At 35.1% G+C, this 25,190-nt stretch overlaps 1 protein-coding gene across 4 annotated transcripts in view; it reads left to right on the forward strand.

Moving 5' to 3' along the window:
- Nucleotides 1–25,190, forward strand: part of USP15 (ubiquitin specific peptidase 15) — a 63,843-nt gene that overhangs the window by 17,252 nt on the left and 21,401 nt on the right. Inside the window, exons 3-7 of one of the 4 annotated variants that reach the window (NM_204840.4) lie at nucleotides 2,979–3,109; nucleotides 5,841–5,967; nucleotides 8,938–9,083; nucleotides 11,414–11,475; nucleotides 20,306–20,389. In NM_204840.4, coding sequence (NP_990171.2) covers nucleotides 2,979–3,109; nucleotides 5,841–5,967; nucleotides 8,938–9,083; nucleotides 11,414–11,475; nucleotides 20,306–20,389 — 550 coding nt within the window. Of the gene's footprint in view, nucleotides 1–2,978; nucleotides 3,110–5,137; nucleotides 5,183–5,840; nucleotides 5,968–8,937; nucleotides 9,084–11,413; nucleotides 11,476–20,305; nucleotides 20,390–20,693; nucleotides 21,414–25,190 lie in introns of those variants that run through there. The other 3 variants (XM_025142738.3, NM_212537.3, XM_046905499.1) reach the window with 3 other exon arrangements.

Genomic DNA, 25,190 nt, shown 5'->3' on the forward strand with positions numbered 1-25,190 from the left:
ACATGCAAAATCTAATGGATAAAAGATCTAACATAATTGGTCTTCATCTCTGTAGGCACAGAAAATGTAGTAGTACTGTGTAATTTATGTATAGCAGTGCAGATGTTTTTATAGTTTTATGGGGGTTTATGATGAACTATGACTGCATTCAAAACTTTGCAACTGTAAGTCTCTTGGTATTTCAAATGTTTTGTTACAGATGATTGTCTTTTTTCTAGATTGTCTTATCAAGTTGCACTACTTATCACTGAGTGCACATTTTTGACAGTAGTGTCAGTGCCTTTGAGAAGATGCTGTATTGTCATACATATCTATATGCTCTCTTCCACCCACAAGCTTTACTCCATATGAATGACATTTTGTTTTCTAAAATGTGAGGATCTAGATCTTCTGTACATTCTTGTAGTAAATCTTGTGGCTTGGCAGACATGTTCACATGACATTCTCAGTTGTAATCAGATACAGCAACATCCTTTTTATCCTCAGAGAGGCAGCAACAGCTTATTCTTTCTTCTGTGTCAAACTACATAAAAAAAGGATAACTTCTAGCTGCACAACAGCACGATGCTGGATTATTGATAATTTTCTTAATCTATACATGTGCTCAGATGGTTTAAATTTTCTGTTAATATGAAGTAGGTGTGAGGGTTAGCCATGTAAATCCAAAATCCTGTTAGCCATTTTGATAAAAAAAATTCATGAAAATCTTTTGTCTTAGTATCATTTTGATACTGCTCACATGCTTTTCAAAATAAGCTCAACCTTGGGATTTATGAACTTCGCTGTTCAGTTATGTGTGGTTCTAAAACTGTGGCTCTGCATTGGCGGCACAACAACAATTATTATTTCTAGCATTTGCTAGCTAGAGCAGAGTACTGGGGTGGGAAGTAAATAATCAGATTTATTGACATTGCAACATAGGAGTCTATTTTTGTGTAACCTGATTTCAATAGATTAAACAGTATCAGACAACTTCTTGTTTGTAGTAGGTCTTCCATCTTTGCCATCACTATGAATGGAGCAAAATTTAATAAAAAGCAGCTGAAATCATACATTGCTGTTGAGAATTTAAGATCCTGAAGAATGTTGAAGTAAGTAGGAGCAAACCAGTTAATCTTAGGGAATTGTTGAGGCTTGTGATTATTTGTAATTTCATCAAGAAAAAAAACTTTGGCTACTTCTGGACTTCATTATCCCCTCTTCTAAAATATTAATACTGAGAACAACCTGGCTGCATTTTCAGAGGGTGTTGTTGCTGTGTTCTCTTTGTTTAGCTCTTCCTACTAGATCATCTGTGATTTTTATTGGAGAAAAATGCATGCGAACCATATTACAGCCCCCGCTACACCAAGTCATCTCTTTTCTGGATAGATTACATATCAAAACAGTATCCTTTTGTCAGCTCTGAACTGGTAGCAACAAATAACACACGTATTCACAGTTCATGCATTTTATCTCTTATGCTTTGTTCACATGTGAAGGCATTTAGATGGAGGGAGAGGAGGTATCACACCAGTGATAAGCTAATAGGAGCTTATCACACCAGTGATAAGATAATAGGAATAAAGGAGTGCTTTGCATCCTTCTGTTCCCATGTCTTCACCATTCTAGTGATTAAAGCAGAAAGCATTGCTTTTTCTATCATATTCTCACTAAATCCTTATGATAACTGAAGATACAGCAAATACTGAAAAGTAGGGAGATTCTGAGTCTTGGTAAGCTGAAATCTTCTGTATTCCTCCCACAAGGAAGAGAACACATCTCTTATATGTCCTTGATGTGTCGCTTTCCTGTGGAAAAGGGAATATGTTAAAGCATACTTCGTTAAATATTTACACACAAAAATAGTTTAATGTTAAAGGACCTTTATTTTTTTAATTGTGCCATTTTTATGATGCTCAGAGAATTTTATTTTAATTGAGGGTATCATATGCTGTTTCTTAAATCCAATCAGATTAGGTTCAAGGGAAGTTCTTACTGCTTTTCATGTGTACAATACTGAGAGCTGTATCCTTTTCCTTGCAGAAAAATGTAGGTAACCGTATTCTTTCTTCTTAGAAATATTACTTAAACTTTCCACAAGAAAGGCTAACAGTTGAAGCAATTTGAGGTTGTACAGCTTTTCTTTTATTCTCAGTTTTGTGTATTCTCAATTCTTTATTCATATAGGATAATGAAAATATATAGACTGTATACTTCTTATAGTCTGTTCTTCATACGTCTTCATACATAATTAAGCTTGTTATCCGGCATTGTTCTTTGGAGTTCCATGTGTGGGTCTCCTTGTTTGATCTTTCCCTTTATAGGGAATTGTTTGCTACCCTATAGCTGTGTACTTCCAACCAGAAAGAAAACTGCTGTAGTTGTCTGAGGCTTGCAGTGGTTGGGATCTGGAATTACTTCTTACACATACAGGATAGCTGCTGTGTTACTACTGTAATAAAAATTGAATGTAAGCTAAAAGCAGGCTTCTTCTGTAAGAGGTGGCTGAGCTGTATTTCTTTCAAGCGCTGCCTCTTTGTCCCTGTGAAGAATTTGATAGGGACTGTATTTCCAGAGTACATCGGATTCTTTAAGTAGGAGAATTGTATCATGCTGTTTTCCCAGTTTATCATGAAGTCAATGACTTTGAACTGTCTTTATCTACTGCAGCTACCCATTCCTTCCTTTTTAGTCAAGAATGTGGCAGTAGTGTGAAATGAAAGTATTCGTAGTGATTTGGGTGCAAAGTGGGTGGGAAAATGGATCCTAGGAAAGCTGTGCCTGATGACAAGGTAGGTGCTCATAGTTGGATGGGGTGTTTTCGTCTGGGTTCATGAGAGCAGGAATTCTACTGTAATGATTACAACTTGTATAGTTTTGAAATAGTTTTGCTTTGGACTCAGAAAATATTGTTTGCTATTTACATGAAAAATGTTTCTTTAAAAGTTTATTTAACAGAATTAAAATATTGAAGTAAAAATGTTGTTCTCTTACAGATGGTGATTCTCAGTCTCTCAAAGAACATCTCATTGATGAGCTGGACTACATCCTGTTGCCAACTGAGGGCTGGAATAGGCTAGTTAGCTGGTACACGCTAATGGAAGGTCAAGAGCCAATAGCACGCAAGGTACTCTTAAATTTCCCTCTGAGATGAATGATTAAAATGTAGTCCTGCAAATATGTAGGAGTTGCACAGAAATTTACTAGAAGTTGATTTTGTTAGAAGGTTTTAAGACTTGGTCTGTTAAGACTTCATAGACAAATTCTACTTTAGTTGCCTAATTTTTATTCAGATTTAGGGACTCAAGTTTTGAAAATTGAGAAACAGTGTAATAGTTCACTTCTGGAGGTAAGCCTTCTAATTTTTATGGAAGATCTTGCTTTAGAAGCTTTCAGTTCTATTAATGTAAATGATTTTGTAATTAAATACAAAACCTAAAAAATACATAGACTACATTAGTGAAAAGTCCAGTTCTAATAGTGTTAATGCTTGTGGAGTAATTTGGTAGTTCCTTTCCTGATGAGCATAATCTCTGTACAGCAACATACTGGGGTAGTATTTTTTAATTTAAGCCAAAAAAACATAACTGAACATAAATAGTTCCTGGTACAGTTGATACTATGACCCTCCATCACTATCAAACTTGTAAAAATTAACATATTTGACTGTTTGCTCCAGAGCATACCATGCTTATTGTTAAGATGATATAATATTTTACCAGTTTATTGATGAGATAATAATTTTGTTTGAATTGTTTCTTGGGATTTTCAGAATAGTGATTAGAGTTGCATCCTTACTGTAGTAAATTACTAAGTTTTATAATGCATTTGGATGTATTTGCTATTTCTAAATTGATCATTAGGACTTTTTTTTTTCTATAACACAGCTCTTTATTTTAATTCCTTAAAAGTCTAAAGAAACTACTATGACTAGAATGCAGTTCAATATGCCTTTTGGTGTAATACAGTTCTTTTTCTTCCTGTGGCACCAATGTAGTCTAAGTACATGCTGACCACTTAATTTAGCTAGATTAAGCTATAGATTGAATTTTATGTCTTCAAGGTCCATTTGGTCAGCAAGGGAAGTTTGTTTTAACATTCTTTTTGGTACATTAAGAGACATTCTATTTTACAGAGACGTGGCTGGTATGTCTATTTTTATCTAGTCTTGTGAAAGCTGAAATCTTTTATGTTTCTTCTTTAAAGATATGTATTATCAACTTGTTACAGTTGTTCCTGAGAATGTGTTTCAGTAAAATGAATACTCTTGTGTCATCATGATAGAGGTTCCCTAATTTTTTTGGCCTTTAAAGGGTAATAGGAGGAGAGAGAAAGTGACAAAAGTAGTTTGGCTTGTATTTGGAAGAGACAACTGGAAAAATGTGTGCCATGTGGCCAGGTAAACTGGCATAGATTAATTATCTTCTGCCAATATGAGCATTACTTGACATCTGAGATACATATTCCAGTTCAGATGAATGAGTTTTTCATTGCGGTGCTTTTCCCATTTTATTCAAGTCTTTCTCCTCTCTGTATTAATGTGTCAGTAGTTTTTGTTTTTGCATACTAGTGGTGTGATGCTTTTCTTTCCTCTTGTTTGCTACAGCAACTTTTTGAGGGGAGTAAGAGAAGGGCAAAGAAGGGTGTTTTTTCAAATGTAAATCTATATATATATATATTTTTTAAATGTAATTATATATATATATAATTGATATACTTAGATATTTAAATTAACATACTGTTGTACTTGTTCTGAGTCAAATAGCTTTATGAATTTGTTATAGCATATGGTAATACAACTACTACATTGTCATTTTTTTCCCTCAAATGTCTTACTCACACTGCTCAGTTTTGTTTACTACAACTATTTTGTTGTGACTCCAGCAGCTGAAAATCCTAGTAAGCTGCTGAAGTAAAGATGTATTTTTATTTAAATGTCATGGCTGGAAGTCATAACTGAGCCAAACTACTGAACTACAATGGAATTCTTGAATCATTTTTTTTGTTCCTATGGCACGTGCATACAAGTTATATTTGTACAGTAGATAGCAGATCTCTCCTAGCAAGTAGCTGATGGCTTTTTTTTAACCATATTTGTCAGATGTATCATATATCAGGGTGATGGTTATTTTGGGAACAGTCTACATGACTAAGTACTGCAGTTACACTTTGGAAGATCAAAGGGAAAAACATTTAAGAGGTGACCCTGATTATCTTTTTCTACATTTTTATTTAAAAAAAAAATCCTGTACTTTACTAATTTGTAGTAGGAGTTACAAAAGTGAACGTATAATAAACAGCTGTAATGAGTAGCTGAAATATCAAATGATTGTATTCATTACCAGAGAGCATAGCTGAAAGATTTGTGGATCTACTTTAAATATAAGATCTGTTTAAAAATCACATATGTGATATTTAAGATTTAGTAGCATGTATTGTGTTTTTGATAACTATTTGTTAATGGTGAAAGCTAGTCCTTTATGGTTTTGAAGAGACAGCATACATTGAATGTGCCAATGTGTATTGAATTTTTTTTTAAATAACTTTTGGTGCTTTTAACCTGTTTAAGCATCTTATCTTGGGATTAAGTATGGCTGTTTGTGATTTACACTGTACTTAAAGCTTTGAAAGTCATGGTGTTAATAAACACAGATAAGGTATAATCTTGTGAGGAAAATTTTTACTTTTTCGTTTATTGGATTTCTAAGAAACTTAGAAATTTTAGTCCTAGCTTTTAGTGTTTATTAAATGTCCTGTCTTGCTTGAACCCCAGTTTCTTGAAAAAGTCTCAAAACTGTTTTGAACTGTGTATGCATAAACATACTTGGACTAATATTTGATGCCAATCTGTTTTTCAGGTTGTTGAACAGGGTATGTTTGTAAAGCACTGCAAAGTAGAAGTATATCTGACAGAATTAAAGCTTTGTGAAAATGGAAATATGAACAATGTTGTCACACGAAGATTTAGTAAAGCTGATACAATAGGTATGCACCAACATTCTCAACAATGTATGATTGTTACTTGTTTAAATTGTATTTAGTAATGAGTTCTGAATAAATCTATGTGAAATGATAAATGAGCAGTGTAATGATTACAAAGGATGGGACTAGTCTTGGATTGGATTGAAATTAGAAACTGAGCAATTTAGAATATTTAGGATTATCAATAAATTAATATATATATATTTTATTATCTAAATATGTGTGTTATTTTGTTATTTCCATAGATTTGCACTTTCCAGAAAGTGGACAGTATGACAGTGTTTCTTCTGTCTTTATTAGACGCCATAGTGCTTTCTCATTGCTTTTGTTGTGTAAGAAATATTGTTTCTTTCATGTCCTTCCATTGATGTCTTTTTTCATTCAATTTTAAGTTAATACATAAAAGGGTACATTACAGAGCACAAGAATGAATTAGATTTATGAATTAATACCTAAAGCTGATGTACGAAGGTAACCGTTGGGCTGTGAGTTGGCAGGGCAAGTGCATTCTCTAAAGTAACTGAATCCTCTATTGAATCCAGATCTCATAGTTGTTCATAGTTATTTCGCCTGTTCTTTAGACATTGTGTCATTTTTGTCCCTGATTATAACAGAACATACACAAAGATGATACTGATCACATAATCCAGGTTTTTGGTGTATTTGTACATGTGTATCTGGGGTAAGATTCTTACAGTGAGTTGTATTTGTGCGATTAGAATTGTGGTTTAGTCCAAGGACATAAAGTCCAACCATTACCTTTCATTGCTTGACAGCAGGGCTGGTCTTCTCAGATTTTCCTTGTAGTGACTTACACTTAGTATTTTGCAGAATGCATACCATAAAAACAGAATAATTTTCCCTTCTTAGATTTTAATCTTAAAGTTAAATGGATAATCAGGTGCTTGTAATGTAATGTAATTTAGGGGTTGTGAAATCTGTCCTTGAAACAGGGCTTCAATGCTGTATGTTAATTGCCCTTCTTGGGATCTGTTCTAACTTGGCAAGGTGTACCTCTTTACTCACTAAGCAAAACAAGCAGTTTAGATAAACCAATTTAATGTTATTCAAAATATGATATACCAAATTCAAGCTATTTTTTAGCCATATTGAATTAAATTGTATCACTGGAATTATAGATTATATATAAATTTCTGTTTTTTCTTTCTCTAATCAGATGCAGAATGAATGTTACTTGGATATACATTCATTTTTATTCTTAGCGTAGGAATAATGATAATTATGAGAACGTTCTCGTGAAAGGTAATAAGAAGCAGACTCACTGGCAACTCCATTCTGGACACTGGCCTTAATTGTTTTTCTGAGGTGTGGACAAGATTCTCTTGGAAGCCTTAAAAACATGTTCTTTCTGAAGCTAAATCTTCTTATGCAGAACAGCAAACTGTGCCATTGTAGCCAGGACATCCAAAAGAGTTTACACGTTGAAAAAAGAGCTGGAAAAGTAGATGCCATTTTCTGAGCGAAAGAATAACTGTTTCCTGGAGTTTTTCTCTTACTGCCCCTTAAGTCAGTTTCAATTCCACTTAGCTGAATGGACATACCGTACTTAGATCTATTCAAGAAGTTTTAATGTATCTACCCATTAACATTACTTAAAGTATTTGTTACCCTCAGGAGGTCAGGACAAGACCTTCCTTAATTTAAATATACAGAGGAGATTTTGGAGAACAAGAAAAACTCTAAGCATAATATAATATTCACTAACCAGTCTTCAAATATGTATTATTCCTGGAATTCCTTTGCTTTTCTGCACAAGTAGAAACTAAGATAAGTTAGTTCAAGGTAGAGAAAAGAAATAATTATAGAGGATAGACCTAATAATGACAGAATACACAATATGCTGCAGACTGTGCATGTTTAAATGTATTGTGTTCGTATTTATACTTGAACAGGCACACTGATGTTAGATTATAAGTCAGTAATTCAGTGATAGTGGTTGGAGGAGCAGGGATTAGGATTTTAAAGTTGGAATTAGGGTTTATGCTCTTAAGAAATTAAAAAAAGAACAAAAAAAAACACCCTCAGTTTCACAGTCTAAAAGCAGCACAGTAGCAAAGTGGAACGTAGTCTGCCCAAAGTCTTGGTCATAGCATGTATTGTATAGTCATCTGATAGGATTGATGATTCCTGTTCCATAGTAGTTCTGTAAATGAAATTGGAATTGGATATGTTAATTTAGTACTTTCTACAGACAAAAGCTGAAATGCTCAAATATTTAATTTTCATGGTTATTAATAAGTTAATGAAAAAACATCCTCTGTAAATTCTTTTTTTTTTTTGTGAAAGCCTTTGATAAATCTAGATTTTTTTTTAAGGCTGCCAACTAGATTCATGCTCGTATTCAAATGTAGTTATTTGGAATCATTGGTTGAGAACTGATTCAGATGGAAAGAAAGATCCAAAAAAAAAAAAAAAGCAACTCAAGCTTTGCTTATAGTACAGGGCAAGGAGAATTGTAGTGTTTCAGCACAGAGTAGTGTTTAATTTCTGTGAGTGTATGTGTTGAACTAATTGCCCTGGGACATGGGTAGTAGGAGGTTAAAAAAAACAGTGGAATTAAGAAAGGAACAGAATGACTTACCCTTTCTGCCCCTAGTTTTATTGCCGGTTTCACTTCTAATCATTCTCTGTCCACCCACACTCCTGTGTTACCATGCTTTGGGAAATGAGTAGACAGGTACCTAGGGTAGCTCCTGTCATCTCCTATGCTCTTATGTATTTGGACTACTTTGCTAGGAGATTCCGGAGGAAATCACTCCTGACTATTTCCATTATAGGGCATGCCAGCTAGCAACTTTCTGTTTTTTTCTACAGCATGATACAGTTGTATGACCATTTCTAGAGTTTGATCCACGTTTTGAATATAAAGGCTTTTGATTCTGATGTTTTATTCAGTCTTATAACGTTTGTCTAGATAAGTGCTAAAATTCTGTTTTCTCCTTTTCAAAACAGATACAATTGAAAAAGAGATAAGAAAAATCTTCAATATTCCAGGTGAAAAAGAGACCAGATTGTGGAACAAATACATGAGTAATACTTTTGAACCTTTGAATAAACCAGATAGTACCATACAAGATGCTGGTTTATACCAGGGACAGGTACTGTGTAATACCATTTATTTTGTTGCTTTTTTAATGTTTATTTTTTGCTTATGAAGCTATATCTGTACCCAGTACATTTGCCATGTTTTTAAAAGACCTAATAGAAACTTTTTTTTAAACAAACAAAAATAAAAGTCACTTCTGATTCTATGCTCATCTTTAAATGAGCGTTCACCAGTGAATTATAAATAAATGTAACATACCTGACTTGAATTTGGCAAACTCTGAAATAAGCAATATTCTAAAGATTGGGATATGTTTCTGTAATGAAATCCAGCTTTATTTAACAACAAAAAAAAAAAGTTGTCTGAAAGACTATGAAAATAAAAGACTCAAATTTCAGTGTCTGGATTTCAGAAGAAAAAATAAAAATATTTCAGGAAGAAAAGAGCTCAAAAACTGCTTTTGCATGAGAGTACATCCTTACTTATAAATGCCTTCGTGGGAAGATTTTTTGCTAGATAGCTTTTTTTTTAACATTACAGTTGGGAATAAGCTATACAAATTTAAATGTGAGCTGATTGAACAATTTCATCATTGGAATAACTTTTCAGGTTACATTGATTCATTACTCTTCAAATCAAGTTGGATTTTTTTCAACAACTGTAGATCATACTGTTATGCTGCAAATAAGAATGAATAAAATTTGCTGGCAGTAATTGTAGGGAAGAATATATTAAAATATTTCCTTTTTCTTCAAAATACTTGACTTCAGCTTACTTAACAGCAGTGTTTATGTTGTGCCTCTGTTTTCTTTTATGACATGGAAGGTAAGTAAACAGTGCACCAAAATAACAGCTTGAACTGTTGTGCTCTTTAACTTCAGTTAAAGCCTCACACAGTTTATTTTCACAATGCACAGGTCCTGTTGTAAGGACCTGTGTTAAAGATACATCTTGAAAATTGCCTCTATCCCAGTGAAATATTAACTGTGAAGTGTGCATTATCTAATGTAGCCATAAAAAGATCTGCTGGTAATATCTGTACTTAAAGGAAATCGAATATTGTTCAAAACAGTTTAACCATGGTTTCTGAAATTGCTAAATGTCCCAAGTAGATCATGTGTGTTTGGGTCAGTTGTACTTGCTGACATACAAGGCTGATATTTTTCTTGTCAAGCCTCCTAATTTAGTGGAAGTTATTATATTAGTCTGTCTAATCTAATAGTTGCTTTTTACCATATAAAACTAAACTATGTGTGTGATTGGTGAGTGAGTGAATGCTTTGAATTAGCAGTTGATTTCTGAAATGAGCTTTTAAGTATTCCAGTTAACTCATACATCTGCATCTTCCTTTCATTTAGTAGTCTCTGAAAACCAATGAAAGGAAGAATGGGCAGAATGTTTTACAGCACTCAAGATTCAAAATAGTAAATCACTATTTTCCAGGCAGAGAACTGTGATAGAAAGCTGGTTTTCTTAGCGTATGCAGACAGAAAATGTGATTTCATCTTCAAGAGATATCATGATTTATGTAAGATTCTGAGGACAAGTGTATACACGAATATGTACTTTATCATATGTGTCCGTGTAGACACACAAAAGTATGACATGGCAGTTAGCATCCTGAAATATTAGTGTACAGTTACATGAAATTATTTGTACTTGAAACTAGGAGTTAGTTTCAGTTCAAATATTAGAATCTAGTTGTCATTTCAGATGATCTAGGCTATCCCAGCTGTCAATCCAGAAAGGCATGAGCTTTTTGTGGGTCCAGTGTCATATCTGCCAGCATAGGGCAGATATCTCAAATACCCAAAGGCATCTCAGATGGCACTTGCCTGTGTTTAGAACTGAGTGTTCTGTTCTCCCATTTGTACCATTTGTAACTTGAATTAAATGAATTTAGTTAGTCTACTCTCCATTGGAAAATCAGTATTAGGCACATTGATTAGAATATTTTTGTTTCTTAAAAAAAGAAAAAGGACAAAACCAGGAAGCTATGATTTTAAGGATATCAAGGTGGAATTTTTTTTTTAATTACTTCCTACCTACCCACCTACCTGGGTTGTGTTTCAGGCAGCATTTGTTCGGGAATACCCATTCCTCAACAGCACTACTCTATTTAGGGAGATAGTCATCTGATCTCTTTGAGAGGTAAGATCTTGTCACCTTACTCACAGGTTGCACAAATCAAGGTGTGGCCAGAAAAATGAATAGAGAATGAGTAAGGGTGCATTGTAATTGAGAAGACCATCGGTTGAACCTCGGAGAACAGTAACTTAAATGTCAGTCTGTTCTGTCTCCATCCCACTTAAGCAAATCCATTAAAAACACTAGAAAATACTGCTTTTACTTTGGTATTCTTATTGTGGGTTTTTTTGGTAGGTACTGGTAATAGAACAGAAGAATGAGGATGGAACATGGCCAAGAGGTTCTTCAACTCCTAAGTAAGTCACAAGTTTTTCATATTGTTTGCTATAGCTTAACTATTTTCCCATAGTATTTTCCTTTAAAACACAGTTTTTTCTTTTTGTTCTGAATATCGTCATTTCTATATTTTATCTCAATAAAGGCAGAATAGTTTATCTGTTGTAAGTGCTTCACAATGTAGAACGTAATATAAAAATGGTGACTTCCTGCATGTTCACTGCACAATTTTGATGACTTTGGCCAGTGATACACTTTGTCCTGTTCAAAAATAGAAGAAAATCTTCAGTAGGAAACTGTGAAACTTAGTTTATTTTAGATTTGTGTTTCAAGTGTATTTGTTAGGAAAATACAGATACATGAATTTCATCAGTATATTTGAATGTTTTTGTGAATAGCTTTTCCTTTTATCTCCAGAGCGCATAATATTTACACATAAACATTATTAAATTGTCTTGTGTAGCCAGGATGTCACTTTTGTTCTTGTTGGGCTGTCATCCGTTTACAGAATATGATGTTATTTTTCTGTTCTTCCTGCTGCCATTATGAGTAGCACCTATATACAATAGAAAGGTATCAAAAAAAGACTTGGGCATGGTGTTTTGGTATTTTTTTAGTTGGATACATTTTTCAGTAGTGTTTCTAGAATCTAAATGATATCCTCCAGCATACATAAGGGTTTTGGGGAACAGTTGGAGCTACTAGTAAACCTACATATCAGCCTTACATATTTTGTTAACTGCTTTTTCTCCCTTTCGGTAGATTCTTGAGCTTATCTTTCATTTAAATGTTCTAAGTTCCTCTTATTTCTTTTGTTATTTTGAATTAATGCAATGAGATTTAGTGTTGCTTAAGATGTATTTGTGGTATAGTTGCTTATCATTTGAAAGATACAGATTTTTAATCTTTTTGACATTTCATCTCAAACATTTTTATTAGGAGCAACAGGTTATATTAAGTTGCTTAATGAAGTCTGAGCTGTTCAATTTAAGCTTAATGTGAAGAGTTTAATCTTACTTAGCAAGATGTTATGACAAAAAGAGAATTGAAATTATGAAGCAGCAGAAAGAATGGTATGCCAAATACATGGAAGTGTAATATCTGACTTTAAAAAGCATCCTGTCGACAAAACGTCATGGCTTTTGTTTTGTTTTGTTTTTTGAAAGCCTTGGTAGGAAGACATCCCTACCATCCTGCCATGTTTTTATTCCACAGAAAACACCGAGAAATTTCATATAAATTGAAGTATATCACCTGAAGAATGTTTGATCTGGGGACAAGTAAAATGGCAATAGAAAGTTCTGGTGCCGGAGAAGGTTTATAAGATATTCAGAAAATGAGGATAAATAGTTTCAATATGAAGTGATGCTTTTACCATTTGGCAGCTATCAGAAACATTGATTGAAATTTCGTATTCTAAATTTTGCAAACCTTTTGAATTTGTAGATTCACATAAAAGCTATAAACAAGTAGTAACGGGGCCGAATTTTTACAGCTATATAAAACCTTGTGAAAAATCTAATAAATCATAAGAGGAATAAAAAATATATTACACTTCTTCTGATTCTCCTATGTGAGATACACCACGAGTATTAGTATGTCATTGCTACCAGTGTATCCCCATACACCTTCCTACTGTACTGTCATTGTTCACACAGATTGCACTGGCAGCTGAGAGTAGTTGTTTGCAGTGCCTTTTTTAGAAGAGTAAAAACTGTAAATATGTTCTGAGGCTGCAGGATAAAATGCCATATTTTAAAAGATCAAAATATAGAGTACTAGAAAGTATGAGAGATTTCTAATGCTTGAAAAGGCCAGGATTATTTCAGAACGTCAGCTAAGCTTTTCATAGAATCACATAATAGTTGAGATTGGAAGGCAAGTTTGGAGGTTGTCTAATCCAAACTACCTATTCAAATAAGGGTCACCTAAAGTAAGCTACTTGAGAAATGCCACATTCCGCAGCCTCCTTGGGGAACCTGTTTCATTATTTAGAGACCCACACAATGAAAAATAAAAAAAAAAATATGGAATTGCCTGCGCTTTAGTTTTTGTCCTGTCTTTTCACTGGACGCCACTGATGTTTCTATAGCACTATACCACTAGGTATTTATACTCATTGCCAAGATCACCCTGGAGCAGTTCCATCTGCATAAGCCTCTCCAGACTGAACAGTCCCTGCTCTGTCCTCGCAGGTCAGATGCTCCAGTTCCTTAATCATCTTTGTTGCCCTTCACTGGACTTGATCCAGTATTTTCGTGCCGTCCTGTATTGGGTAGCACAGAACTGAACCCTGCACTCTATGTATTTCTTATGAGAATGAAGTGCCAAGGAGAAGGGGGTAAGGCTCACCTCCCTCAGCGTACTGGCATTGTTCTGCAAAATGCAGCCCTGGAGCCTGTTGACCATCTTTGCCAAGCTGCTTTCCAAGTTGTCAGCTTTCATTTTTATCCCAGTGTGTACCGGTTCCTAGGGCTATTCCTGCCCAGGTGAATGACTTTGCATTTCCTTTTAACAACTTGATGAGGTTCCTGTCTGCCCAGATACTTAGATGTTCTGCATATTTTCCCAGCCTCTTTCTTGGTAGCGGAAGCATAACAGCAATCTTTAATTTGATTGCTTCATTTGTCATCTTTTTTACCACTTACAGGTGATAAATGAAGGCAGAGGTTTTTTTAATAAGAAACATGTTAAAGGTGTGATCATCTTTTCTGCAGCGAGAGAAGAACAAATTTACTTTGAAAGTGGCGAAATTATGACATCAGTTCAGTATAGAGGAGATCACCTTGGAAAATAATGCCATTTTGCTCGTAACTGTAATGAATTGGTAAAAATGAAAATCTTTATTATAAGCATACCAAAACCGTTGTTTTTTCTTTTAAGGAAACTTGGAGGAAATTCAGTTTTTAGGTCCGTTGTGTAGTTGAGAATTTCAGCCCTATGTTCAAACTTGTCAGTGTTTACATTTATGTTGTATACTCTTCTTCTAACTTCTGAGTTTACATAGTTTAGGAAGCAATTGCAACATCTCCTGCACATTAAATAAGCAAATCTTCTGAATTCTACTGATATCTGCTACTGTCTCATTTTAACACTGACTTCAGTATTTTTTTTATGCCTGGAAGTATGTGAATATGGTATAAAGAGTCAGTCTTCTGTCATGGGAATAGCTAGATTTTGGCCCTCTGAGAGGTTCTATTTATATCAACTGTTTATATCAGCTACTGGGAGTTTTGTTGCTCAGGAAGCTTGGCTTCTGTGGGACTGTTTCTGGGGAGCTAAGAGTTACTTCTCCTCAAATGTCTTTACTGTCCCCTGTTCCCAAAATAGCTATTACTCAGCATTAATGGACAGTTCCGCAGAAAATTGTGTCATATTAACTTTGCAAATCTGTATCATTCTTCAGATTATCCCACAGGTGGGAGGAATTATTTGTATGGTTTACTGTCATGAAGAGTATGTTTTAAAATAAGGAAACAAAAATCTAAGGCTGTAGTTCACATAACTGAAGCAAACTTTACAAAAAATCAAATTATTTATGTTCTGGGAAATACTCTGCAACAGTTAAAATATTACAATCTGTGATCCCAAAACTTGAGAGAAGGAGAAGGAAGGAACTTAACGTTACAAAGTTCTATGAGGTATTGAACAAATGATGAGGACAAGCTTTCTCTATTAGTTTTCTGTTTAGAAGTTGCTTCCTGTTTATGCGCAAATTTATATAAAAGCAAGTGAGATGAAAAGATACCATTAACTAGAATCTTATTTTCTTCTAATTTTAGGAAGGTATTGTTCACTGTTTTCTTAGAGAACTTAAAAATAAAATGAAGTCCTTTAGTTTCTTCAAAAATGCTTCTTACATGGCCAAAAATATTTCAACTAAACTATCACATACATCTGTGTGTAATAAAAGTAGCAGAGTTAATTCTGGACTGCTCTTTTTGATATTGCTGTGGAGTAAGTCCTCAAATAGTTACCAACTTTCTGTGATTTACAGATTGCCTGCTGTTAGCCTTAACAATTTTATGTAAAAGAGTACATTGATTTTTTTCCAGTAGAAAAATTTGAGACTAGACACATGATTTTTTCTTTGTAATTAAAAATGTTTTCTTACAACATTTGTCACATGCTGTTTTTTCCACAAAAAAATCTTTTCTATTTTGAATTTGCATACCTTTTTATCTTGAAGAATCTCTCAAAACTTGATTGTTTTTTTTGTTTGTTTCTGACTTGGATCTCTGTATATATTTTACAAAAGGAAGTAGAAGGTACATAGCTATCCTTTTTGAAATATTTTATTGTTTGTGTATTGTAAGTTTTTTAGGAAGCGAAGATCTGTAATTCTTAAAAAAAAAACTGTGTGCAGTTTTGTGTACCACAGTATGAGACAGAGATAAAGCTATTTGTACCCAAAGGAGGGCTACAAAGATGGTGAAGGGTCTAGATGGCAAGACAGAAGAGAAGGCTGAGGTCCCTGGGTTTGTTCAGCCCAGAGCAGAGGAGGCTGAGGGGAGGCCTTGTGGCAGCCTACAGCTCCTCGTGAGGTGTGCAGAGGGTCAGCACTGAGCTTTGCTCATGGGGACCAGTGATAACAGGACCCCAGGGAACAGAATGGAGCTGCATCAGGGGAGGGTTAGGTTGGATATTAGAATAGGTTGTTTATGGAGAAGGGTGGTTGGATTCTGGAACAGGCTTCACAGGGAAGTGATAAAGACACCAACCATGCCAGATTTCAAGAACTGTTCAGACAACATTCTTATAATATGCTTTGATTTTTGGGTGGTCCTTTGTGGAGCCTGGATTCTGACTGAGTGATCCTTGTATGTCCCTTCCAACTCGGGATATTATATGACTGAAAAATCTTCACTCAGCCACAGCTTCTCTGACTGCCAATTCCAGTGTTTGATTACCCTCACTATTAAAAAGAAAAAAAAAAAAGAAAAAAATCAGTTATTTATCCCTTTTTTTAATTTTCTGTTATTGTCTTAGGTGAAATTTCCTCTATTTCAGAATATACCCATTGCCTCTTGTCCTTTCACTGTGATCCACTAACTTACACAGTATTCTTCATTTCTTCCCGTTGTGTATTTATACACCTTGGTGTGGACCCTCTGGAGTGTTCTGTTTTCTAGACTGAACAGTCCCCGCTCTGTCCTCGCAGGTCAGATGCACCATTTCCTTAACCATCTCTGTAGCCATTCACTGGACTTGCTCTGCTATTTTCATGTCCCTGCTATACTGCAGAGCCCAGAACCAAACCCTGCTATCTAAGTGTGCCTCATCAGGATAAAGTGCCAAGGAGAAGGCTGGGCTCACCTCCCTCAGCATGCTGGCACTGTTTTTCTGAATACAGCCCTGGAGGCTGTTGACCATCTTTACAAAGCTGCTTCCCAGTTTGTCAGCCTCCATTTTTATCCTGGTGTGTACTGGTCCCGAGGGCTATTCCTGCCCAGGTGCATGACATTGCATTTCCTTTTATCTACTTAATGAGGCTCCCATCTCCCTATTTTTCCAGCCTATGGAGGTCCTTCTGAACAGCTTCATGCCTGCCTGCCTGGTCTGTCAAAAGCGTTTTAAGCCTTACTGAAGCAGATGCATCCATCACTTCCCTCCCATCAACAAGCTAATAATCTCATTGTAGAGGGGTATCAGGGTGGTTTAATTATCACCTCCATTTCATAAGGCCATGCTGACTCCTACTAGTCACCTTCTTGTCCTTCATATGTCTGAAAGTGGTTTCCAGGATCAGTTGCTTTATCATATTCTGAGGTATTAAGATAAGGCTGAGCAGCCTGTAGTTTACTGTATTTTCTGTCTTGCCGTCTTGAAGATATGATTGCCATATTTTCCCACCTTTAGGACTCTACCAGTGGCTATGATCTCTCAAAGATAACTGAGTAGCATTACAGTAATATCAGCCAGTGCTTTCAGCAGTTGAGGCATCTTGTCAGGCCCCATCCTATGCATCTTCTATGTGTTTAGATGTTTCTGAACCTGATTATCCTTCACTGAGATAATTCTTACTTGCTCCGGATTTTGGTCTCAGAGACCTGCAACTCCTAAGAGTTGGTAAACAATAAGACATTTAAGGACCTTAACATTTCCTGTGCCCTTTGTCACTAGGGTCTCTGTTTTATTTAGCAGTGGGCCATGCTTCCTCTTGTCATATTTTGCTGTCTGTATGCTTTTAGAATCTTTCTTATTGCCCTTCATATCGCTTGCCAGATTTAATACCAGGTAGGTGTTAGGTAGGTATTTGCATGTCCCTTGTTCAAGTGTGTGTAGCTACATTTGTGCATCCTGCTGACAAGGATATGGTTAGTATCTGCATTCTAGCCTATAATATTTTATATCACTTATAATTTATGAATCTTTTTACGTTATAATTTATTACCCTGGTGCTCAGTCTGTGTTGAGAATGGAGAAATAAGAGAGCTATTTGTTCTGTGTCATAGAATATCTGAAGTTACTAGGAATCTACAGGGATCATTGAGTACTATATTCAATCTTAATTCCAGTTCTTGAGTTTTAGTCTTATGTTTTGGTTTCTCTAGTCGCCATGTCAGCTCAGAATAACTTGTAAATGAGATCACTGCTCCTAGAATATTTTCTCTTTTTGTTGTTGTTTAATAGTCTTTTATTGCTTGATTATGGGTTTTCAAGGAGCTAAGGAATGTCTGCGAAGACGTGCTTATAAATTTGAATTAACAGAATAAGACATTTGCAAAATGCTTCTTGAAAGTATGTTTGGAGAAAGGTAGTGGACTAAAGTCATGGTTCATATTGACAATGAGAGTTAAGATGGCTTTGTAACTGATAAGCAGGCACTGGCAAAAAAAAAAAAAGCTTCTGGCTTTTCAGGGAAGTTGCTTCATTTCGCTGATAGAAGCAATAAGCAAATATGCTAGGATTTGAACATAACCCTTTCTCTGCCATTGAGAGCGGAATACTTCATAGTTTTGACCAGAATTTTTTGTTTAGTCTTCTGTGTATATTGAACAAAAATCCGGAGCAAAATTGCCCTTTGTTTTTACTACTCAAAATATTTCTGGTAGCTTGTCCATTGGAAAGAATAAAGTCTGGATTCAGTTGTTCCTCAGTATGGATAAAAGAACGTTCTTGTACAATTCTGAGTTCAGTAGTCAGCTGTACCACTATTAAGTAGATGTCAACAAAGTTTTGAGATACGGATGTTGAACGTTAGTCATACTTCTCATTTATTTTTCTGCTTAATGAGATGAACTGCTGAAAAGCTGCTTTTCTTCAGCAACAAGGTGATGCTAGGTTAAAAAAAAAGAACAAGATGTTGCAGTTGTTTTATTGCAAGATACTTTTGGTAGTTGTTTTTGTACAATGTTAAAGAACATTTCTTTCAGTATTAGCCTTGAATTATTTCAGCATTAGCCCTGGATTATTAGTATGCATAGTATATATGTTTACAGTATTAGCACTGTCCATTCAGAGTCTTCTGTTATCTTTTTTTTTTTTCATTTCCTTTTTAATAATGGGAGAATTTCTGCCAATGTGGTTACCAAAGCTTTGCCACAAGTATTGAAATGTAGAACTAGAAGCTCTGAAGGAGTTACGAGTGAATGGTGTTAATCTTTGTACACAGGATTTGGTAATGTAAGCAGATAGAAAGGCTGCACACCTCAGAGTTGTATCAATCTCTCACTGTTTTACGTATCATTATTGCTTGCTGTTTGATAGCAAACACTTAGTTTTAAGCAGTTATTTTGTCATACAGGCAGCAGCACATCAGAGCAAGGAGTAAAACTCCTGATTGTTCTCTAAGGAACAAAATATCTTTATCAGTGATAATGGTCAAAGAAGATTTAGATTGGTAAAGGAAATCTACAGTAAAATTTTTCTTAACATGGGAAAACATCTTCTCTTTTGGAAAAGATTTATTGATCAGAAGTTTTAAATTAATGTCAAAATAGAGTAGGAAAGATTCCCTAAGTAAAAATGTCTCTCTTTGCAGTTTGGTGCTGGTAATGTGCTTCAAATATCATGAGCATATAAAATGTCTTGTCTTAATATTGTGAGATATATTTCGAAGCTTCACAAGGACAGCTGGTGCTTTTTCTAAAGCTGGATTGCATCGAGCCCACAAAAAACCACAGAAGCATTTCACCTGGTTTTCTGTAAGATGTAGAAAAGAAAGGAAAAAAAAAAAAAAAGGAAACACAGCAAGATTTCCATATATTGTATACATTACATTAAGGGGGTCTTTATGAGTGAAATATTCATTATTCTTTGTTTAAGAATAGGCTTAAGCAATGGGGATGAATGATAATGCTATTACTTCCAGCTAAAGAGGTTTTAAAATTTGCTTACTATTCTGCATAATACCCTGGAATTCTTCTAACGATTTTAATAAGACAATCGTATTGAAATGGTTTCATGCTGCTATTAAACTAATATTGGATGTAATGTGTCTTAATCGTTCTTATACCACGTCTCAACATCCATTTGTGGTTAACGGAAAAAAAAAAACCGTACAATTTTCATGTTAGATTTGCATTCTAGGTTATAGAACGTTGCAATACCTGTTGTCTTACTGTAAACTGAAAGCAGCTTTTTTAGAGCAGTGATCTGTGGGGTTTTTTGTTTTGTTTGCTTGTTTCTTATTTTTAATGGCACTCAGTATTCCTTCAACATGATATGAAACTATTGTGAAGCATTCTGAGAGCTTGCATGTCTTGGGTATTTTTAGTGCTTTGCCCTTTTTTAAGAAGTATTTACTTTCCATGCTTGTTTATGTGCATTGTTCTTTTGTTAGCTTTCTTTCAAGGTTTTTAATATCTCAGAATTTTTATCTAATTTACCATTTTCGTATTTTTAAAGGTCCCCAGGTGCATCCAATTTTTCAACTTTACCAAAGATCTCTCCATCTCTATCAAATAATTATAACAACATGAACAACAGAAAGTAAGCAATATATCTTAAAAATTTTGATTGAATCACCCCAGTGTGACATAAACAAATTTCCATGTTACCTATCTTAAGGATTTTGATTTGTCAGTATTTTGATAATGAATTGTTAACGATGGCTATTTTGTAGTATAGGTGTTGTCAAACTTGATAGCAGAAAACAAAACGCAGTTCAAGATGGTTGGCAACTCCTAGTATTCATATGCTAAAAACAACATTGGGCACTGTAAGAAAATATATAGGGACTTTATTTTTGGTATGATAAACTCTAAATACATTAAGATCATGTCTGATTTTACATGGGCAACAAAAAAGGTATAACCTACTTCTCCTGATAGATTCATTGATGTTAAGGTATTATAAGTGGTATATATGATAGTACACCTAGGTTTAAGACCACAGCAGCTGAGTTGTTTTAGCTGTGATGATTGTCATCATAGTGATTATAGCCACTGATTAACTATTAGCAACATAGCATCTGTCTTAGTGGTAGGTGATATGAGAGAGATTGGTTTGGTTGATGTGCTTGAGCGTTACTATGAGCAGAGGCTTAGCAAAAGAGGCTTCTCACTTTTAAGGGCTTTATCCTTATATGGCAACTTAGAGGTTTTGTAAAGATTGAAGTAAGACTAGAGAAGAAGAGCTGCTGTATTCCAGTGACCAACTTTGTGTGTTGTCTTTTGATATGCGACGCAGCTGTAAAAGCTGGTGAATGTAGAAGAATGTGGAATTATTTGACTTTAACAGAGTACTAGATTGAGCACCTGTGAAATACTGGAAGCCATAAAGCACCCATCTCTAGTGCAAGCTGGGGGAAAATTTAAGAGCCTTATTCTTACAATTCACTCAAGTTTAAAATATTTTTCCAAACATGCATTTTGTGATCAAACGTGAAGATGTTAAATATTAAAAAGGTGATATAAATATTAAATATCTTATACAATATCTTCCAGTTAAATACTGCATTTATCAGAAGTGATTTTTCGTAAGGGGTGAAGTGTCACTTGTGCTTCTACCAATTGTGAGTAGCCCCAACTCTCACTGTTAAACAGTTGAAATCCATGTGTTTAACTGCAGTCTATTGTACTCTGTGTGTGAATGTGCAGTAAATAAGCATTTTTTATCTATTGTTGTATGAAAAATTACTTGTCTAGAGCTGAGCCTCTAGCTGAGAACTAATCTCTCCTTCCCCCGTTGCTTATGCAAAAGATAGTGGTAATGCCAAAAGCAAAACTGAGCAGACACTGTTTCCTAGTGAGCACCTATTTTAAGTAGTCAGCAAGGTTTTTTTTTCCTTTCTATCTTTAATACTAGCATCTCTCTAATGATGCTGTAGTAATTTATGGTTTCTTCTGAAGCCAAAATGGAAGCTTTTGGAACATAAGATAAAATTTTTGGCTGGTTTTTGTCGTTTTTGTTTTTTAAATTTGAGGATTTTCAACAGAAATACTTGTTTAGAAGGAAGTGATTTAAAATTCAGATTTGCTAAGGAATCGATCATTTGAAGTGCCTTAAATATAACTTAAAGATTTCTAAATCAAAAAGTAGGTATATGTTCTGTACAGTGTTATGAAACACCAGCCTTTTTTCTCTTGTAACCTAAAGGACAATAGATACGGAAGTTATATAATGCAGATGCTCAGTGCAGAAGCATAATTTTCCTTATAATGCAATAATCCAATTATGGATTTTTAAAAATATTCTAAAAAATCACAAATTTACAATGTGAGAGAATATATAATAATACAGTAAAATCTGTAGTAGCACTTTTTGTCAGAATACACATTCAAGGCTAACTAGGTTAATAATAGAGAAGTCATACCATTAGTATAGCATGTATTTCAAAGTATGTGCTGTTGCATTAAGAATTTTTGGCTTTAGGAAGTAAATACATTTGATTGTATTTCATAATTCTGGGTAGAGATCAGTTTCCTTTTAGTTTCCACTTTTCTACTAAATATCTCCTCTAAGAAAGAACTTTTCCATTAATTTATGCTGTCTTTTATTGCTTTTTTTTTAACTAACTACTTACGTCAGTTTAGGATGAAATTTATTTTCACGTTTCTACCTTACTGTATCCCACGTTGCATATTATCTTCAGTACAGTACTGTAATTACACATCTGTGGCTCTCCAGGACCCATTGGCACCTCCATATGGACGTGAGATGCTGTGACTTTAAGGAAGTACCAGCATTTGTTTTGAAGATAATTTTAGCTGACTAAGCTGATTTGTGAGACAGAAAGCAAATGAAAGGTTATGTGTAGCAGTAGTTATGAATGGTAGTAGTTTGCAAGCCTCTTACTCCAATTGTTACAGTGTGATCATAAAATTCTAACAGCATTTTTAACCTGAAAAAGATTGTTTCCTTAAAATGATATAGGAATGTCTAATGTAAGTATAGCATAAAATTTTTAAAGAAGAAGAAAGAAAAGAAAAAAAATTTAATGGTAGAATCACAGAATGATTTGGGTTGGAAGGGACTCTAAAGATCACTGCCACGGGCAGGGACCCTCCCTCCCCTGGACCAGATTGCTCCATCCAGCTTGGCTGTGAACACGTGCATCCAGAATGGAGTAGTCACAGCTTCTCTGAGCAACCAGATCCAATGCTTCACAATTCTCGTAGTAAAGAATTTCTTCCTAATGTCTAATCTAAATCTACTCTTTTTTTGAAGCCAGTACTTTTAGTCCTGTAACTGTACTCTGTTCCCTTTACTAATGACTGCCGTTAACCTTGTATTTTTTTGACCAATTTTAAAGGAATGAAGAGGCACAGTATAGTTCAAACAAAATTTTTTTCTTCTAGAAAAAGCGAAGGTTGCAGACTGATAAAGCTAAGAAGTCCCCTGCACATAGTATGCACTATATTTTTCCTGATGCATTTTGATGAAATATCACTGAAAGCTTCTGCGTAAATGTGATGTTTAACCCAAAAGGATTTACTGGGTTTCGAGTATCCTCTATTGTCCATCGATGGCCATTATGGTTGTCAATCTAATTAATAAATGAGGTAGTATAGTTATTTTGCTAGTTGAAGAAATGGGAATATTTGTTCCATGTGGAACAGGTGGTAACTGCGTTCTCTGAATCTCTAAGATGTCCTTCTGTGGACCAGTACAGAAAATGAAATAGAAGTGACTTCCCCTTTTACGAAAGAAATACATACCAGTAGTTATTACCTCTCATAGCAAATCACTGCTGAAGATCTATTTTCAGTGGAAAAGAAAAAGGGAGAATGAAAACCCCTTTGCTGTTCAATCTGTTTATTACCCCTGAACTTCCCAAAGAGATCTCTCTTCTATTAACCACGTGAAAAGTGTACTTTTCAAATCACATGAGGAAAGCAATAGGAAGCAAGCAAGGATAAAAGTAGCTGCTTACAGTGTACCCTGTACGTGTGCAACCCGTGAGAAGCACGTTCCTTTTGCAGCAAGGACCAGATTGTGCTGGGGGTACTGAGGCTGCCAGCTTAAGGGAGTTGAGGCTGATGACAGTAGGTGGGCTGCAGTTGCAAAGGGAGATAGAAGGTAACTTTCCCTGGATGAACTCGGGTCTAATGATGGGGAAGAGTTGATCGCAGAAACATACTTGAAGGGGATGGAGCCTCTGGAGGTTGGAAAATACCTTCTGTAAACTAGAATGAAGGATAGAAACTTATCTTAAACTGAACAGGCAGAGTGAGCTTTACAGGGATTTTTACTTGGAATATGGTCCATTAGCACAGTGCCATTTAGCCTGTTTGGGGGCAAGTCAGAGAGCAGGAAAATGTGTAAGTATGGGAAGGGGAAGTATGGACACATGGTTAGGAAAGTCACCTACTAAATTAAAATGAGCAGATGTAGAAGTTTGGCAGCAGTTGCTATGAGGGACAGTGGAGCTCAGATATCTGAGGCCATCAAAATATGCAGAAAATCTCTTCTGTTTTTCAATAAATCTTGTTATTAAAAGCAAACAACTCTTATCTGTGAAAAGTGAGTACTTGTGTGCTGTGGAGACAGTTGAAATTCAGTCGAATATAAAGTGTTACACTCTTAAAGGGTTGGGTACTGTTGCATCCTCAGGCTTTTAAAATCATAAACCTCAACGATTTACCAGATTTGATTATTTGCACTGCATATTTGTCTTTGACTTTCACATTATATTTGACTTTCACATTTTTGTTCAAATATCTTCTAATGCGAATAATGCTCAGCAGCTGTAGAAATCCCCTTGAAGTTTAGCCATAGCTATCATGCAGGTTTAATAATGGTCAGTGCCTGAATTAAAGATTTTAAGCATTCTGTTTGGTTGGCCTTCAGAAAATATATATGTGTATTGCAGAGCATCACCTTACAAGATTCTTCTGCTTTCCTGTGTTCTCTGTTATGCTTTCTTCACTGTTTTGGCTGCTCTTTTATATTTTATCTTTTGCATGAGTTCATCCGGAAACAAATTGCTTTAAATCTTACCAATTCACCTATTTCAGTCCTCTCCAGTTCCACCAAATAGATGCATCATAGCGATGGATAATGAAGTTGTTACAAGGCATTTTGCGCATTCTTTTACCTCTCAAGGCTTTCCTGCATTTGCATGCTGGATTGTGCTGTCCTAGCAGGGAAGCTATAAATAGAATGTGTGATGCAGTGAGGCAGCTATGCCACAGTGGCCTTGGAAATCTCAGCTCTCACCTGTAACTCTGCGTTCCCATTCCCACTGCCCTCACTGTTGCAGTAGCAGGATGCAAGAGGGCATAAATGATTGATTGCTGCTGGTGGTGTCTAAAGTCTGAGTGTGTTAAATTTGATGGAGCAGTGAAGA

This window comes from Gallus gallus, chromosome 1 (assembly GCF_016699485.2).
Source record: "Gallus gallus isolate bGalGal1 chromosome 1, bGalGal1.mat.broiler.GRCg7b, whole genome shotgun sequence".
In the NCBI taxonomy this organism is placed as follows: Eukaryota; Metazoa; Chordata; class Aves; order Galliformes; family Phasianidae; genus Gallus; species Gallus gallus.